Genomic DNA, 18,494 nt, shown 5'->3' with positions numbered 1-18,494 from the left:
CACAGGTAAGTGGGAAGCCAGGAGTGCAGCTGCTCTCCAAAAAGTCTCACCTTCCGAGTGCATCTGGACATTTGGACCCATTTCATAATTTAGTTGGGTTAAAAATACATCTCCTTTCCTTGGTACTCTCAGTTCCAAGTGTCTCCCCCCCAAAAAGATGACAACATCCCATGGATTCGTTTTGATATCAACAGAAAGGGACCAAACGGAGAAACAGACTCCTTCCTTACCCAGCAGCCTCTCTCTGGTGTTCAACAGAGTCCTTTTGGTCTCAGAGGAATCTGGGCCCATTTCTGCAAACAGATCCTGTCTCTGAAATAGCAACAAAGATTCAAAACAGAGAATATGAAGAAGAGTTAGAAAAGGAATGGCAGAGGCAAAAACTGAAGGGCAATCTGATAGCATTCAATGCCTGCTTTCCAAAAAAGGATGGAGAATTTTCAGATACCCTCACTCACGTTTGGAGCCCCTTTGGAGTATCAGGAGGAAAGTCTCTCTCACCTGCTGCTCTGCCGCTTCCTCTCCTCTGCCTGACTCAGGAGGAAACCTTCGGCCAGGGCCACTGCCTGGGAACTGGTCTCTGCTCCGCATTCCCTCACCCAACTCTCCATCTCCCATGGGAGGACAGCCAGGAACTGCTCCAAGATCACCAGGTCCAGCATCTCAGCTTTCGTGTGCCTTTCTGGTAAAGGTTTGATGGTAAAGGTTGTAGAGTCGGCAGCAAACCTCTCGAGGTCCTTTGGCCTCCTGGAAGCAGAACTGCCTGAACTGCTGGCTCTGCACCTTTGAGCGAAGGGTGTCCTCCTCACCCAGGATCTTCTGCACAGTTTTTCCCCAGAATCCCCCACTGCTCCCAGTTCTGATGTCATCATGTCTTCCTGCTTCAGGGCCAGCTGAGTCTTGCTCATCCATCTGTGCTCTCAGGAAGCCTCCAAGAGAGATGAAGGAATCCCTTGATCTTCTGCCAAGCTCTGTCTGTCCGAATTACAGGTCCTTGCAAATTCTACAAAGCAAATACATCGTTCTGTTACAAAACTGACCTATTGCCTGGAGGAGGAAAATGTTCCGTGAGGAAGTATGTATGAGTCTTGGAAGAGGCAGCTCTGGACTGCACCACAACCCAGACTCTTGAGGTTTCTTTAGAAAGGAGAAGGAAAACGTATTTTTCACTCCATAAAATGTACCTGACTATAAGGCACACCTAGTTTTTAGAAGGGGAATGCAAGAAAAAATATATTTTAAAGGGAGCGCTTGTACGGATCAGATGGGATTACCATGTGGAATTATAAAATATACATCAAGCCATTGTGTCCACAATGAATCCATTGTGTTGACTGGGATTGATATATTGATGATAATTTCTGATTAAATCCCATAAGATTCTACATTCATGCCCTTTTCCCTCTACTGCCCATTTCTCTCTCTTCACAAGTCACGTACACACTTAGACAGGCAGGCGTCCTGGGTCCTCAAAGACAATGGGCAGTGTCGTCGATGTAGCTTTTCTGACAGGCCAGGAAACAGGTTTCACATTAAGGTGACAAGGGTCACTGTCCTCCTGGCCATCCTTCTTATCATGTGTACTGATTGTTTATGACCTCCGGGGTTGCTGAATGTGCTCCTTTGTAGTTTTCATTCATTTACTCCAAAGTATGCATGCCTAATTAGTGTTTATAGTTTAACTTTGTCCCCACTTGGGGTTTGTTTAAATGCTCAGAGGAAATCTGATTGGTTCTTACGAGACTGTGTAAAGGATTCTTTTGCTAATAAAATGGCCTGGTGAGGGGTGTGGGGTACGCACTTCCTCTGAGAGCCTTGCCGGTCAAAGCCTCGTGTCTTATTTTAATCAGGGTCCAGTCCTTTCCTTTGCCCTCAGAGAGCAACAGTGCTGAGCAGAGCCTGGATGCATCCCAGGCTCTGCTCAGCGCTCCCTTTCCAAGGGAGCGTGTATGTGGTGCTTACAGGCTTTTCCCCAGGAGGGAGAAGCCCCCAAGAGCTGCACGCATGCTCCACGCGGCTAGTGAAAGGGAGTGTGGCTCTTGGGGGCTTTTCCGGGAGGTGGGGGAAGGGACTGAGGGTCTGCCCTCTGTCCCTTCCCCCACCTCCCACAAAAGCCAGCAAGAGCCACACGCTCTTTAAAGGGTGCACAGCTCCTGCGGGCTTTTCTACGAGGAGGGAGAAGGAACTGACTGGCCGTGTCACTCCCTCCTCAGGAAAGAGCCCGCAAGAGCCGCGCGGAGCGTGTGTGCGACTCTTGGGGACGTTTTCCGCCTGCATTCGCTCCATAAGACGCACACCCATTTCCCCTTTTTAGGAGGGAAAAAGTGCATCTTATGGAGAGAAAAATACAGTAAGTCTCCAGCCCTCCTGGAGAGAAAGTGACCATGCAAAATGTGCAGGGAACTGCTGGTCTTTCTGAGAGATGAATCAGCCTGGTTGCTCCTGCCTTTCAGAGTTTTCAGTCAAGGAATGAAGTCAGAACTGTGATTGACAAGTGAGTCATTTGTACTGAGTGTTATCTGAGCATTGGGTTATAGTGGGGGTCCTAACCCAGGGCTCCTCAAGAGTTGCTCTCCTGCCCAACCCCACTTCAGGGCCCATTTCTTCCCTTATCTGGCTAACTCCTGAGGGCCAAATGACATGTGGGTGGGGTCAAAGGACAGCACTCAAAAGCAGATAAAGCGAGACTCGCCTTTCTATGCACGTAATGTGTTTTCAACTGTTTTTATTGCTGTTTTTTAAATTTTGTAAACTGCTCTTGGAGAGTTGGATGACGGGCAGGGAACTAACAATAATGATGATGATGTTACATTGCTTAACACTCCCCCTCCCCAGTCATGAATACTTGAGGGCACTCCTGGGTCCATCATGGTCGCTTGAGGCCCATGTCCAGCTCAGGCTAGTTCCCCACCCCACAGACCTTTCGGGACAGAGAGGACATGGTCCTGGTCCTCCCTGCTCTGCACCAGATGGGATGGTGGCAACGCTCTCTGTGTGGAACTGCCTTGAAGGCGACTCGGGAACTGGCCCAAAACGCAGCAGCCAGATGATTGGCTGGGCTGCCTCTCTTTATGAAGGGCATTTCTCTCCCACCTCTTTGTCCAAGGAGATCAAGGCAGCATCCATGGGTCTACCCCTCCCCACTGAGTCCCCCCACAACAAACACGTTGGATTCCTGTTTTAAAACAGTTGCACTTGTTGTTTCCTTTTCAGCAGGACCTCTCCTGCTCTGAATCCCCTGGCTTGTGAGACCTCCAGTGGTGCTTTCATAGAACTATAGAGGTGGATGGCACCCCAAGGATCATCTAGCTCAACCGCAGGCAATCTCAGAGATCATGCTTGCATCTGGAGGAACTAAGTGTTAGAATATTTCCGTTCCACCTTAAGGGACAGGCAAGACTGTTGTGTGTCACATGCCTGCTTACACTCCAGCACAGCTTGCTGGGAACTTCTCTTTGTGTACAGTGGTACCTCCGGTTACAGACGCTTCAGGTTACAGACACCGCTAACCCAGAAATATTACCTCGGGTTAAGAACTTTGCTTCAGGATGAGAACAGAAATCGTGCTCTGGCGGTGTGGCAGCAGCAGGAGGCCTCATTAGCTAAAGTGGTGCCTCAGGTCAAGAACAGTTTCAGGTTAAGTGCGGACCTCCAGAACGAATTAAGTACTTAACCCGAGGTACCACTGTATAGATTTTGCTTATGCTGTCTTGCTTTGGACATGAAGGAGAGGAGACATGATTCCTTTGTCCTGATGTGTGCTGAACAAACTGCTTGTAAATCTGCTCACACATGCCTCTCCAGCCACTTCTGTTGTGCATTTACTCTGCTGAGTGTGCGTGCCCAGCTTCTGAAGGCTGTTGAAGCTCAGTCACAGTTTCATGCTGATCCAAGGCCTGGAGATTGCCCAGCACAGCTGGGGGCCTGCCATTTGCCCCCAATTCCTTGGCTGCATCCCAACATTAAGCACTGGAGGAGAAAATGAGCCCTGCAGGATCAGGCCAGAGGGCTCCCTCCTATAGGGGAGACAGGGCAGAGGAGCCACCCATCGCCCTCTCCTCCTCCTCCTCCTCCACAGATTGGCCTCCTCCTCTTTTAACGCCACCTTGATTGGTGGCCTCCCTGGCTCTTGTGGGAGGCAGTTCCACAGGTTGCAAGAGGAAGCGCTTTCTCTGTCCTTCCTTCCTTCCTTCCTTCCTTCCTTCCTTCCTTCCTTCCTTTCTTCCTTCCTTCTCCTTGCACAGGTGAGGTTTTAGGGACCAGGGTATATTTCATGTCCGAATGTTTCCCTCCGCGGACAACCTCTGTTATACAAGGGGACTGATCCATACATCCGAATGGGGTTTCTCTGCATGCATTTCCCCACTCCTGGACCCAATGGGTCAGCAGCGCATCTATGCAAAGGAAGAGCAGAGCTGCCGCCCTCCTGCGACCCTCCGCGCCCTGACTTGCCCCCCTTTCACCATGCAGCGCCGGGACCCCTGCTCTCCCCATGGGCCCTATCCTGGGAGAGAGGAGGCTCACCGGATCCCAGCAGGCGCCCTCAGGCAGCCTCTGCAGAGCCGAACCAACGGGACCCCCACACGCCCGACTTCTTGCAGGAAAGGGAGGGGTTGGGCTTTCGCTCTGGGGGACCCAACTCACGCCTCTCCCTCTCTCGAGAGCCGGAGCATCGCGCACCAATGGCATCCCGAGAAGGCGGAGCAGGAGAGGTTTATGGATTACTTCCGGCAAGGGATACATCCAGTTTTGGACTGCAGCTGAACGGCCCCCTAACAGCTGGTCCCTGAACACGGGTCCTAAGAAATCCTCACTGGCTCCCGGTCCGCTGACCTTGAAAGCCCCAAATGGTCTCAGCGCAGTAGAAGGGGAGGAGCGTCTCCAGGTCCATCGCTCAGCCCGGACACTGAGGTCCAGCTCCGAGGGTCTTCTGGCAGGTCCCTCATTGCGAGAAGTGAGGTTAAAGTAAAGGTAAAGGTACCCCTGCCCGTACGGGCCAGTCTTGACAGACTCTGGGGTTGTGCGCCCATCTCACTCAAGAGGCCAGGGGCCAGCGCTGTCCGGAGACACTTCCGGGTCACGTGGCCAGCGTGACATCGCTGCTCTGGCGAGCCAGAGCCGCACACGGAAACGCCGTTTACCTTCCCGCTTGTAAGCGGTCCCTATTTATCTCCTTGCACCCGGAGGTGCTTTCGAACTGCTAGGTTGGCAGGCGCTGGGACCGAGCAACGGGAGCGCACCCCGCCGCGGGGATTCGAACCGCCGACCTTTCGATCGGCAAGTCCTAGGCGCTGAGGCTTTAATCCACAGCGCCACCTGCGTCCCCAAGTGAGGTTACACGGGGCCTTTTCGGTTGTCGTGAGTGCCCTGTGGAACGCCCTCCCAGCAGATGTCAAGGAGACAAACCTCCATAAACCTCCATGACTTCGCTGTTGGATTGTCGGGATCAGCCCCTCCCCCCTCTCCTGATCCCCAGAAGGAAGACGGGGGGGGGGATTTCCTCTCCTCCTCCCCCCCCCACCGCTCAAAACTTTCCCTCCCCTCCCGGCACCTCCTCCTCTCATCCCGCCCACACAATCCCAGATCCCGCCCCCAATACATTGCTCCTCCTCTTCCTCCTCCTCCTCCAATCCGGCTTCTGCTCCAGGAATGGGGGGGGTGAGCCCCCTCCCACCCTGCCTGCTTCTCTCGCAAGTGGAGCTTCTACTCCGGATTGCTGCTCTGCCCCGTAGCTCTAGGGGGCGCTAGGATGTTGCAGGAAAGGAGAATCGGGAGCGAGGAGAAAGAGGTAAAGGGGTCGTGGGGGGGGGGAGAAGAGGATCCAGAGACCCCCAGCTCCCCCAAGCGCCTTCCGTGGGGCCTGGATCCCGGCACGCATGCTGCGAAGGGGGCTTTTTTCGGCCCCTTAGGCGCCTTGGCGAGGGCGGGCATGGGACCCCCACCCAGGGAGTCCCCATGAGGACCCCATCGCCCCGTGACCCCGCGAAGGCATCCCCGGAGCGCTGGGGGCTCCGCGCAGAGAGAGGTGGGCCACGAAAGGGTTAACGGGCACGAGGGATAGAGACACCCCCTGTCCCTCCCCTGCTTGTCTTGGGGGGGGGGCGCCTCCGGCTGGAGAGATGGGGGCACAGGTTGTGGGGTGAGCGGAGCCAAGGGAGCCTCTGGATGCAGGGGAGACTCAGGAGAGAGGGAGGGGGTCAAGGAAGTGGGGGGGAGGGAGAGGAGCATCCCTGGGGCAGGGAAGGGCAGCATTGGGGGGGGGAGAGAGATAGGAAGGACAGTCTGGGTAGGCCGTCTCCATCATGACGCCCACGATGAATCTCCTGAGGTGCTGCCTTGGCTTCTCCCTCCTGCCAGGAATGCCCCCCTTCAAGGCGACCAGAGAGGGATCCTTGGAAAGTGGGGGTCCTGTCCCCCCACCCTTCCTTCCTGCAAGCTCCATCCTCTTCCCACCCCATAAGCCCCTGCCCTGTCCAGACACAGCCATTCTGCCCAGTCCAACCATTGTTCCCCCTGGAGAGGAGAGGAAATCCCCAGAGGAAGAGGGGAGGGGGGAGGCCTTCTCAGAAGCGGCTCTTGGTTTCCGCAATCCCACCCAGGAAGCAGCCAGAAGCCTTTTCCTCTCTCTCAGGCTTCCATCTTTATTGTCTTTTCCGCTGAGGATGAGGATAATGTACACCTGTCATCAGAAACAGGGCTGCAGAGTCCATGGAATGGCTCTCAGGATTGATAAAGAAGTTGCACATAAAAACATTTCTGTTCCTCTTATTCTTTGTAGCCAATGTCAGAGTGACTGACAAGCTGAGATACAATCCTTCAGCATGCGATGACAGCGACTGCATGAATCTTCCCAGTCAAAGGACCCCTTTTCTTGAAAGACAGTTCCTGGGGCTGGAGGCTCTACACACAGGGTGTGCCTGTGCACGCTAAAGACTGCCAGTATTAGCACAGGTGAGTGTTACTTGTTGTTGTTGTTGTTGTTTAGTCGTTTAGTCGTGTCGGACTCTTCGTGACCCCATGGACCAGAGAACGCCAGGCACCTCTGTCCTCCACTGCCTCCCGCAGTTTGGTCAAACTCATGCTGGTAACCTCGAAAACACTATCCAACCATCTCGTCCTCTGCCGTCCCCTTCTCCTTGTGGCCTCCATCTTTCCCAACATCAGGGTCTTCTCCAGGGAGTCTTCTCTTCTCATGAGGTGGCCAAAGTACTGGAGCCTCAGCTTCACAATCTGTCCTTCCAGTGAGCACTCAGGGTTGATTTCCTTCAGTATGGAGAGGTTTGATCTTCTTGCAGTCCATGGGACTCTCAAGAATCTCCTCCAGCACCATAATTCAAAAGCATCAATTCTTCGGTGATCAGCCTTCTTTATGGTCCAGCTCTCACTTCCATACATCACTACTGGGAAAACCATAGCTTTAACTATACGAACCTTTGTTGGCAAGGTGATGTCTCTACTTCTCAAGATGCTGTCTAGGCCTGTCATTGCCCTTCTCCCAAGGAGCAGGCATCTTTTAATTTCGTGACTGCTGTCACCATCTGCAGTGATCATTGAGCCCAAGAAAGTAAAATCTCTCACTACCTCCATTTCATCCCCTTCTATTTGCCAGGAGGTGATGGGACCAGTGGCCATGGTCGTCGTTTTTTTGATGTTGAGCTTCAGACCATATTTTGCGCTCTCCTCTTTCACCCTCATTAAAAGGTTCTTTAATTCCTCCTCACTTTCTGCCATCAAGGTTGTGTCATCTGCATATCTGAGGTTGTTGATATTTCTTCCAGCAATCTTAATTCCGGCTAGGGATTCATCCAGCCCAGCCTTTCGCATGATGAATTCTGCATATAAGTTAAATAAGCAGGGAGACAAAATACAGCCTTGTCGTACTCCTTTCCCAATTTTGAACCAATCAGTTGTTCCATATCCAGTTCTAACTGTAGCTTCTTGTCCCACATAGAGATTTCTCAGGAGACAGATGAGGTGATCTGGCACTCCCATTTCTTTAAGAACTTGCCATAGTTTGTTGTGGTCGACACAGTCAAAGGCTTTTGCATAGTCAATGAAGCAGAAGTAGATGTCTTTCTGGAACTCTCTAGCTTTCTCCATAATCCAGCGCATGTTTGCAATTTGGTCTCTGGTTCCTCTGCCTCCTCTAAATCCAGCTTGCACTTCTGGGAGTTCTCGGTCCACATACTGCTTGAGCCTTCCTTGTAGAATTTTAAGCATAACCTTGCTAGCGTGTGAAATGAGTGCAATTGTGCGGTAGTTGGAGCATTCTTTGGCACTGCCCTTCTTCTCCAATCTTCTGGCCACTGCTGAGTTTTCCAAACTTGCTGGCATATTGAGTGTAGCACCTTAACAGCATCATCTTTTAAAATTTTAAATAGTTCAGCTGGAATACCATCACTTCCACTGGCCTTGTTATTTGCAGTGCTTTCTAAGGCCCATTTGACTTCACTTTCCAGGATGTCTGGCTCAAGGTCAGCAACCACACTACCTGGGGTATACCAGACATCCATTTCTTTCTGGTATAATTCCTCTGTGTATTCTTGCCACCTCTTCTTGATGTCTTCTGCTTCTGTTAGGTCCTTTCCACTTTTGTCCTTTATTATGGAAATCTTTGTACGAAATGTTCCTTTCATATCTCCAATTTTCTTGAACAGATCTCTGGTTCTTCCCATTCTATTGCTTTCCTCTATTTCTTTGCATTGCTCGTTTAAGAAGGTCTTCTTGTCTCTCCTTGCTATTCTTTGGAAATCTGCATTCAATTTCCTGTATCTTTCACTATCTCCCTCGCATTTTGCTTGCCTTCTCTCCCCCACTATTTGTAAGGCCTCATTGGACAGCCACTTTGCTTTCTTGCATTTCCTTTTCATTGGGATGGTTTTCGTTGCTGCCTCCTGTATAATGTTGCGAGCCTCCATCCATAGTTCTTCAGGCATTCTGTCCACCAAATCTAAATCCTTAAACCTGTTCCTCACTTCCACTGTGTATTCATAAGGGATTTGACTTAGATTGTAAGTTACCGGCCCAGTGGTTTTTCCTACTTTCTTCAGTTTAAGCTTGAATTTTGCTATAAGAAGCTGATGATCTGAGCCACAGTCAGCTCCAGGTCTTGTTTTTGCTGACTGTATAGAGCTTCTCCATCTTTGGCTGCAGAGAATATAATCAATCTGATTTCGATGCTGCCCATCTGGTGATGTCCATGTGTAGAGTCGTTTCTTGTGTTGTTGGAAAAGTGTGTTTGTGATGACCAGCTTGTTCTCTTGACAGAACTCTATTAGCCTTTGCCCTGCTTCGTTTTGATCTCCAAGGCCAAACTTGCCAGTTGTTCCTTTTATCTCTTGACTCCCTACTTTAGCATTCCAATCCCCTATAATGAGAAGAACATCCTTCTTTGGTGTCACTTCTATAAGGTCTTGTAAGTCTTCATAGAATTGGTCAATTTCAGTTTCTTCAGCACAAGTAGTTGGTGCATAAACTTGGATTACTGTGATGTTAAAAGGTCTGCCTTGGAATCGTATCGAGATCATTCTATCATTTTTGAGATTGCATCCCAGTACAGCTTTCGCCACTCTTTTGTTGACTATGAGGGCCACTCCATTTCTTTTACGGGTTTCTTGCCCACAGTAGTAGATATGATGGTCATCCGAACTGAATTCACCCATTCCCGTCCATTTTAGTTCACTGATGCCCAGGATGTCAATATTTATTCTTGCCATCTCATTTTTGACCACCTCCAACTTACCCAGGTTCATGGTTCTTACATTCCAGGTTCCTATGCAATATTTTTCTTTACAGCATTGGACTTTCCTTTCGCTTCCAGGCATATCCGCAACTGAGCATCCTTTCGGCTTTGGCCCAGCCGCTTCATCAGCTCTGGATCTACTTGTACTTGCCCTCCGCTCTTCCCCAGTAGCATGTTGGACACCTTCCGACCTGAGGGGCTCATCTTCCAGCGTCATATCTTTTATATGCCTGTTGTCTTTGTCCATGGAGTTTTCTTGGCAGGGATACTGGAGTGGCTTGCCGGTTCCTCCTCCAGGTGGATCACGTTTGGTCAAAACTCTCCACTATGACCTGTTCATCTTGGGTGCCCTGCTCGGCATAGTTCATAGCTTCTCTGAGTTCTTCAAGCCCCTTCGCCACGGCAAGGCAGTGATCCATGAAGGGGGTGAGTGTTACTATAAAGCACCAAAGCTGCAGCAAGCAAAGGCTCTAGCAGCTCAGTCAGCTGCTTGTGGCTGGAAAGCCAAACAGGAAGTTTGTGACTGTTGCCATGGGAACAAAGGGGCAGTCCATTCTGTACTGAGCACCGGATGTTAGCTCAGTGTGTGTGTCATATGACCCGTACTGGAAGTACATGGGTGGAGTTTATTCTTACTGCTGTGGAGTGCAGACATGTTTCTCTGTACTGATGTAAAATACAGAAATAAAAGATGTAAATAGATTTCTGTCTGCTTCTTTCCCCTCCCTGGGGGACACCAAAGGGGAGAGAGGAAGAACGGTGTGTTCCTCTCACACATCTGAGAAGAATCGCCGAGACCTCGGCTGCTTATCAGCAGAGTGGAGCAGCGGGGAGGTCAACAAGGAATATCTGCCGGTGCCTACGCTGTGGCACATTCCTCTGACCCAGGCAGATTTCCAACAGTGCCTGTGGCTGGAGGCTCTACACACCGGGTGTGCCTGTGCAGGCCAAAGACTGCCAGTATTAGCACAGGTGAGGTGTGTGACGTCCCCAAATTTACAGAATGTATATGAATGAGATTTCCTGGGTGGGATTATAGTTCATGGCAACCCTGTGATTTTCTCCACCCATAACATTTTATGAGCTGATATAGCAATACGAGCTCCAAAATAACTAAAAAAAACCCCCACAAGATCATCATCATCATCGCATTTATACCCCCAGGCCTTAGTTTGCCTCCCCATGATCTAAAGAAAACACCAGCTTTGAATCATACAGAGTAAAACTACCAGAACCTTCTTGAACAAATAGGTTAGGAATTATCGCTATACATTACATCCATACTTTTCTATGCCTGAAAAATGCAACCATGACACTGGGAATGTTCAGGGATGCAGGAGAGGATATATTGTTTGATTATATCCTTTCCAACTTGTGTTAACAAGTTGTACAATTTAGCAGAGTAACATTCCCCCTTTTAAACTTACAGTGGATGCGTTTGCTCAGGCTCGCTAAAGCCTCTAAAATAAGTTTCCTTGGTAATTCCCCCAACAACATCACACATACCATCTCGGGACTATTTAATTGCTCATCGTCTAACATTGTGTATGCCATCAAATGCCAACAGTGTCCTTCAGCTCTCTATATTGGACAAACAGGCCAGACCTTACGCCAAAGAATAAACGGACATAAATCGGACATCAGGAATCACAAGACAGAGAAACCAGTAGGAGAACACTTCAATCTCCCAGGACATTCTATACAAGATCTCAAAGTAGCTGTTTTACTACAAAGGAATTTCAGAAATAGACTGGAAAGAGAAGCTGCTGAATTACAACTTATCACCAAACTTAAAACCATGGAGAAACCTGGCCTGAACAAAGACCTTGGATTCTTATCTCATTATACATGACAAAGCCATTTTTCACCTTTTCACCCCTTGCTTCTCCCTGTAAGACCTATTGCAGTCGTTAAGAGTCGTCAACAGGCTCATCACAGCTATCTGCCAACCACCCATTCCCACCACCCTTCTGAGTAATACCCCTCCCCACCTTCTCACTATATAGAAGGGTCTGGAAACTTCTGTTTCAGTGTATCTGAAGAAGTGTGCATGCACACGAAAGCTCATACCAAGAACTGACTTAGTTGGTCTTTAAGGTGCTACTGGAAGGAATTTGTTTTGTTTTATCCCATAAGGAGACAGTGCAAGAGAGCATCTTAGGCTAAGCAGATGTTGCTTCTTCGACGAATGTAGTCAGAGAGAGAGTGGCTGACCAGTCCTGCTCTTTTGTTACCTGGGCAGGTGAGGTCGCACCCACTTCTAGTCACATGCAGAAGAAGTCTGTCCCAGCCTAGGAGAAATTGGAAGTTCCGACTGGCTGGTGAGGATATCCCCTTTTATGTCCGGGATGTTGTACTTGACTGCTCTTGTGTTTCACATCCCACAGACATTTTTAAAGTCAGCACCAACCGTTTGAATTGTGCTCGGAAATGCGCTGGGAGCCAGGGAAGATACTTTAGAAATAGTGTTATGTGGTCTCAGTGGCTGCTCCCAGTAACTAGTCTAGCTCCCCCATTCTGGATTAGTTGCAGTTTCAGAGTCACCTTCAAAGGTAGCCCCATGTAGAGCAGCTGGCAGTACTCCAAGCAGGAAATAACCAGAGCATGTGCCACTCTGGTGAGAAAGTCTGAAGGCTGGTAAATTCTCAGCCAGCGTACCAGATGGAACTGGTAGATAGCTGCCCTGGACACAGAATTGACCTGTGCCTCCATGCACAGCTGGGAGTCCAAAATGACCCCCAGGCTGCACACCTGGTCCTTCAGGGGCACAGTTACCCCATCAGGACCAGGAGTGCCCCCACCCTCCCCCAGGGACAGTATTTCTGTCTTGTCAGGATTCAACCTCAATGTCTTAGCCGCCATCCATCCTCCAACCACCTACAGACAGCCACACAGGGCATTCACCATCTTCACTGGTTCCAATTTTAAAGAGAGGAAGAGCTGGGCATCCACATACTGGTGAACACCCAACCCAAACCCCCTGATGATCTCTCCCAGTGGCTGCATATAGATAGTAAAAAGCATAGGGGAGAGGATGGAGCCCTGGGGCAGCCCACAAGTAAGCATCCAGGGGTCTGAACACCATTTTCTGGACATGGCCCAGGAGGAAGGTGTCGCAAATTCCTCGCGGCGCTTTTTAGCGAAATGCTCAGAGTCCCAGGTTTCTTTTCAGTGCAGTCTTTTTAATGTGAGCTATATACAAGCATTTACAAAAACAGTCCATACAGAGTACCTGCTCCTTTTGGCAATCGAATACTCTCCACCACAGCACCACCACACCTCAGCACAACCACCACAACTTACTGTTGAACAGGCTTTCCTTTTAAAACAGGTGATAGCCAATCACATCCCCGCTGAGTCACTCTGACCCAGCACTTCACAGAGTATTGCATCAGCCTGTTGAAGCCTGCAGACTTACTCAACATCCTGCAAATCCCAACAGAAGGCAGGGAACCACTGCATAGCAGGGCCCCCAGCTTCCCAAGATTGTCCAGAAGGACACCATGGCCAAAGGTCTCCAAAGCCGCTGAGAGAACCAGGAAAGAGCTTCCCCCTCAGCCTCTAGCCCGTCAGAGATCACCAACCAGCACAACCAGGGCAATTTCAGTCCCATGATGAGGCCTGAATCCCCATTGGAAGGATCATGGTGGCAGAAGCTTTCCTGGTCCTGCACCCCCAAAACTGCCAGCCACAATACGTTTATTAGCTTTCAAGGGGCCACATGATACACTGTGGTCTTTTCTTCAAAAAACAAATAGTTTGAATACCGTACTTTTCGCCCCATAGGACGCACCGGCCCATAGGACGCACCAGGTTTTTTGGGGGGGAAATAAAGGGGGAAAAATTATTTTCCCCCCCAGGTGCTTGCGGGGCAGGCAGCGGGGAGAAGCGCTCTTCTCCCTGCCGCCTGCCTGCAGACCAGGTCTGGGGACAGCGGGAAGATGCGCTGCACCTCCCCGCTGTCCCCGGAGCTTGCGTCTCCCTGCCGTCAGCCTCCAAACCACATCGGGAGACAGCGGGATGGCGGCGTTCCGCCTCCCCGCTGTCCCCCGACCTTGTGGGGCTGGCGCTGCGGCTCTCCTGAAGCCTGGAGAGCGAGTGGGGTCTGTGCACACTGACCCCTCTCGCTCTCCAGGCTTCAGCGAAAGCCTGCATTCGCCCCATAGGACGCACACACATTTCCCCTTCATTTTTGGAGGGGGGAAAGTGCGTCCTATAGGGCGAAAAATACGGTACTTTTACAATGCCGTATGATGTAAATATGGGACGCGGGTGGCATTGTGGGTTAAACCACAGAGCCTAGGACATGCCAATCAGAAGGTTGCCGGTTCAAATCTCCACGGCGGGGTGAGCTCCCATTGCTCAGTCATGCTCCTGCCAACCTAGCAGTTCAAAAGTACCTCAAAGTATAAGTAGATAAATAGGTACCGCTCTGGCGGGAAGGTAAACGGCGTTTCCGTGCACTGCTCTGCTTCGCCAGAAGCGGCTTAGTCATGCTGGCCACACAACCCGGAAGCTGTATGCCTGTTCCCTCGGCCAATAAAGCAAGATGAGTGCCGCAACACCAGAGTCGGCCACAACTGGACCTAACGGTCAGGGGTCCCTTTACCTTTACATTTATGATGTAAATTTTGTTTCTGTTTCCCTTGTTCCACATCGGAGAGACTTTGATACGCAGCTCTGAACTCCTCACTTGAAACTGCTGTGTTTGTAGCACTGCCAGCCTGGGCAGTGGGTTTGGGGGTCCTGGGCTGCCTAGACAACCAGACCCCCTTCTCAGTCCGGCTGATATGGTCCCAAGGAAAGCAGAGCAATATGTACGCACCAGCTTGGCTGCAGGAGTTGAATGAAGAAGGTGTGCAGGACACCATCCAACCCTCTTAGAGACTCCCCTCTGGATTTGTGTGGGTTTCCCTCCATAGCCTTTTCTTCTCCTGAAAATAACACATGAGGCCGCAAATGTTTAGGACCAGAGTTTTCCTTCTCAATGGGTTTCCTTCCCCGGTTGACGATCCCATCGGCCCTTCACTTTCCTCTGCAGGATGGGCAGAATCTGCCTTCTAGACTGTGGGATTCACTGTTCTTCTCATCCTCTCCATCCACCAGGGCTTGACTTCAGGTGCAGCAGAATTCCCCAACCCACCAAGGATTTGAGACCCATCAGCTATCCTCACCTGGTTTTGCCGGCCGGTTGAAGCCATTCCTGGGATTGTGGCCCCTGATTCATCCTGACAGCTTCTGGAAGGCACAGGTGAGAGCTGAGTGCAGGGTGGGGACCACCAAAGGTACTATCGCTCCCATGACACCTCATGACATCATATAATAGCTATATTTGAGACAGAAGCGGAATGAATTCATGTCTCTAGAAATAACACAACTTCAGGCCATCAATAATTCAACACTACATATTCAAGGTTGAAGTTTTCACTAGTACAGTTATCCATTTGCCTTTCATATGCAGCTTTTTAAGTGTCACTTTAGGATACTCAGTAGACGGACACGAGATCGGGCAGCACATCATTATTATAAAGAAGAATTAGGGTGGGTGTTTCCGTCTGGGATTCCCATTTGCCAGCTGCTTTCCTTCTGCTTCTCCTGCTCTCTCCATGCAATGCAAGGCATGTAGAGGGAGGTCCATCTCCAAGAACAGGAGCTTCCCTGAGCACCCATTCAGCTGACCCCAAGCACCAAGCCTTGACACTAGTTCTCTGACTGACCCAGACCACAGACCAATGGATAAGACATAGACCTGGGTCTCCCAAAATAGTCCACATGGATCTCCTGTGGCCAATGGGACTGTGCAGGTGATTCATAAAGATCTAGAGGTGGATGGAGGATTATGATGCCGAGGATGGGGAATGTCCAAAGGAACGATGGACCAGAGAAAGAGAGGGCCTGTTCACGGACAGAGAGCAGCTGTCTTTCCTGTGAGGAAACAAGTGATTTGAAAAGGCTGTATTCCGAGATCATGCTGCTTTATTAACGATGGTTGAGGATTATGAAAAGTGGTGATGCATTACTATCATTTGATGACATTGCTTTTTCATTTCCAAAAAATTGGGAACATGGGTAGGACATTGGAGAATGTAGGAGATGTTGAAATAAGAGAAGGGGCTAATGGAGCTTGATGTGCTCTCTTTCCCTTTGTTCTCTTCCTTGAAACCCAACCAGGATTTCCTTTCCTCCCACTCTGAAGAAGGTGATGGAGAAGACATTCAGAATTCCAAGGAATGGGGCACCTTTCATTTCATTAGGAATAGAAATAAAAATGTGTGAAATGTGGGATATGCTTCATTGAATGAGCACACATAGCTCACATCAATGACTCCAAGAGGGGAGAAAACATTTAAAGGTATGGAGAGTGGGAAAAGTTTCACTGATAGTAGAAAACATAGAACACATCAGCGGACTCGCATGGGCAAGAAAGGATTCCAATGCAGGGAGTGTGGGAAGAACTTCAGTCTAAGAGGACTCCTCAATATACACCAGCGGACTCACACAGGGGAAAAACCATTTAAATGCATGGAGTGCGGGAAAAGCTTCCGTCAGAGTGGACACTTAAGTTCACATCTACGGACTCACACGGGTGAAAAACCTTTTAAATGCATGGAGTGTGGAAAGAGCTTCAGTAAGAGTGGACACCTCAATAAACATCACCAGACTCACACAGGTGAGAAATCATTTAAATGCATGGAGTGTGGGAAGAGCTTCAGTCAGAATGCAGACCTTAAATTACACCAGCGAACTCATACTGGTGAAAAACCATATAAATGTATGGAGTGCGGAAAGAGCTTTAGTCAGAGTGGACACCGCAATATGCATCAACGGACTCACACAGGGGAGAAACCATTTAAATGTATGGCAGCGGAAAGAGCTTTAGTGAAAATGGAGCCCTTAGAATACATCAACGGACTCACACAGGGGAAAAACCATTTAAATGTATGGAATGTGGAAAGAGCTTCAGTCAGAATGCAGACCTTAAAAAACATCAACGGATTCATACAGGGGAGAAACCATTTAAATGTATGGAATGTGGAAAGAACTTCAGTTACGATGCAGGCCTTAGATCACATCAACAGACTCACACAGGGGAGAAACCATATGGATGTATGGAGTGTGGAAAGAGCTTCCATCAGATTGGAACACTTAGAATACATCAACGGACTCACACAGGGGAAAAACCATTTAAATGCATTGAGTGCGGAAAGAGCTTCAGTCGAAATGGATACCTTAGAACACATCAACGGACTCACACAGGGGAGAAACCATATAAATGTATGGAATGTGGAAAGAGCTTCAGTTACGATTCAGGCCTTAGATCACATCAACGGACTCACACAGGCAGGGGGAAACCATATGAATGTATGGCATGCGGGAAGAGCTTCAGTCAAATAGGAGACCTTAAATTACACCAGCAGACTCACACAGGGAAGTATCCATTTAAATGCATTGAGTGCGGAAAGATTTTCAGTCAGAATGGAGACCTTAAAACACATCAACGGATTCACACAGGAGAGAAACCATATAAATGTATGGAGTGTGGAAAGAGCTTCAGTAAGAGTGGACACCTCAATATACATCAACGGACACACACAGGGGAGAAACCATAAGAATGCATGGAATGCGGAAAGAGATTCAGTTTCATTGCAATGCTTAGAAGTCATCAACGGACTCACACAGGGGAGAAACCATTTAAATGCATGAAGTGCGGAAGGAGCTTCAGTCCGAGTGGAACCCTTGATTTACATCAACAAGCTCCCACATGAGAGAAACCCTATAAATGTCAAGTAGACAGAGGTTCAGTCCTAGTGGAAGTCCTACATCAACAGACTCATGGACAGGAAGAACTTTAACAGTTGACACCCTACAAACCCATCAACCCTCAAAGAGGAGAAGCTGATTAAAGGGAAAGATTGCAGAAAGGGCTTTAGTTATAATGGAGTGTTTAAGGAACATCTAAGGACTCAGAGGGGAGAAGCCATTTAGATGTATGGAATGAGGAACATGTTCCTTTCAGAGTTTACTCTTCTTCACAGCAATGAACTCAGCAGGAAATCCATCTTAAAAGCATGTTGTGTATTTGAGGTTCTGCTGTTTATATGTAAAACTGTATAGTAATGGACAGAGTGCCTGAAGAACTATGGATGGAGGCTCGTAACATTATACAAGAGGCAGCAACTAAAACCATCCCAATGAAAAGGAAATGCAAGAAAGCAAAGTGGCTGTCCAATGAGGCCTTACAAATAGTGGGGGAGAGAAGGCAAGCAAAATGCGAGGGAGATAGTGAAAGATACAGGAAATTGAATGCAGATTTCCAAAGAATAGCAAGGAAAAACAAGAGGGCCTTCTTAAAGGAGCAATGCAAAGAAATAGAGGAAAACAATAGAATGGGAAAAACCAGAGATCTGTTCAAGAAAATTGGAGATATGAAAGGAACATTTCGTACAAAGATTTCCATAATAAAAGACAAAAGTGGAAAGGACCTAACAGAAGCAGAAGACATCAAGTGGAAGTGATGATATTCCAGCTGAACTATTAAAAAAATTAAAAGATGATGCTGTTAAAGTGCTACACTCAATATGCCAGCAAATTTGGAAAACTCAGCAGTGGCCAGAGGATTGGAGAAGATCAGTCTACATCCCAATCCCAAAGAAGGGCAGTGCTAAAGAATGCTCCAACTACCGCACAATTGCACTCATTTCACACGCTAGCAAGGTTATGCTTAAAATTCTACAAGGCAGGCTTAAGCAGT

The 18,494-nt window shown here is 49.0% G+C and overlaps 3 protein-coding genes across 8 annotated transcripts in view; 2 read left to right on the top strand and 1 right to left on the bottom strand.

Annotated features, from left to right (window-relative positions):
• LOC310825835 (uncharacterized protein) overlaps positions 1-18,494 on the bottom strand; it is a gene marked incomplete at its 3' end in the record, with an annotated part of 63,158 nt that overhangs the window by 3,285 nt on the left and 41,379 nt on the right. Inside the window, exon 3 of the mRNA XM_083699654.1 lies at positions 231-312. Coding sequence (XP_083555780.1) covers positions 231-312 — 82 coding nt within the window. The remainder of the gene's footprint in view (positions 1-230; positions 313-18,494) is intronic.
• LOC310826044 (uncharacterized protein) overlaps positions 1-18,494 on the top strand; it is a 160,119-nt gene that overhangs the window by 110,556 nt on the left and 31,069 nt on the right. The window lies entirely within an intron of this gene.
• LOC310826004 (uncharacterized protein) overlaps positions 5,645-18,494 on the top strand; it is a 65,455-nt gene continuing 52,605 nt past the window's right edge. Inside the window, exons 1-2 of one of the 3 annotated variants that reach the window (XM_083700328.1) lie at positions 5,645-5,788; positions 14,849-14,993. The gene's annotated coding sequence lies outside the window, so the exon portion shown is untranslated. Of the gene's footprint in view, positions 5,789-10,641; positions 10,720-14,848; positions 14,994-18,494 lie in introns of those variants that run through there. The other 2 variants (XM_083700329.1, XM_083700330.1) reach the window with 2 other exon arrangements.

This window comes from Podarcis gaigeae (assembly GCF_964106915.1).
Source record: "Podarcis gaigeae genome assembly, chromosome: 10".
In the NCBI taxonomy this organism is placed as follows: Eukaryota; Metazoa; Chordata; class Lepidosauria; order Squamata; family Lacertidae; genus Podarcis; species Podarcis gaigeae.
The sequence above is the reverse complement of the archived record's forward strand: the minus strand, read 5'-3'. Positions and strand labels throughout refer to the sequence as shown.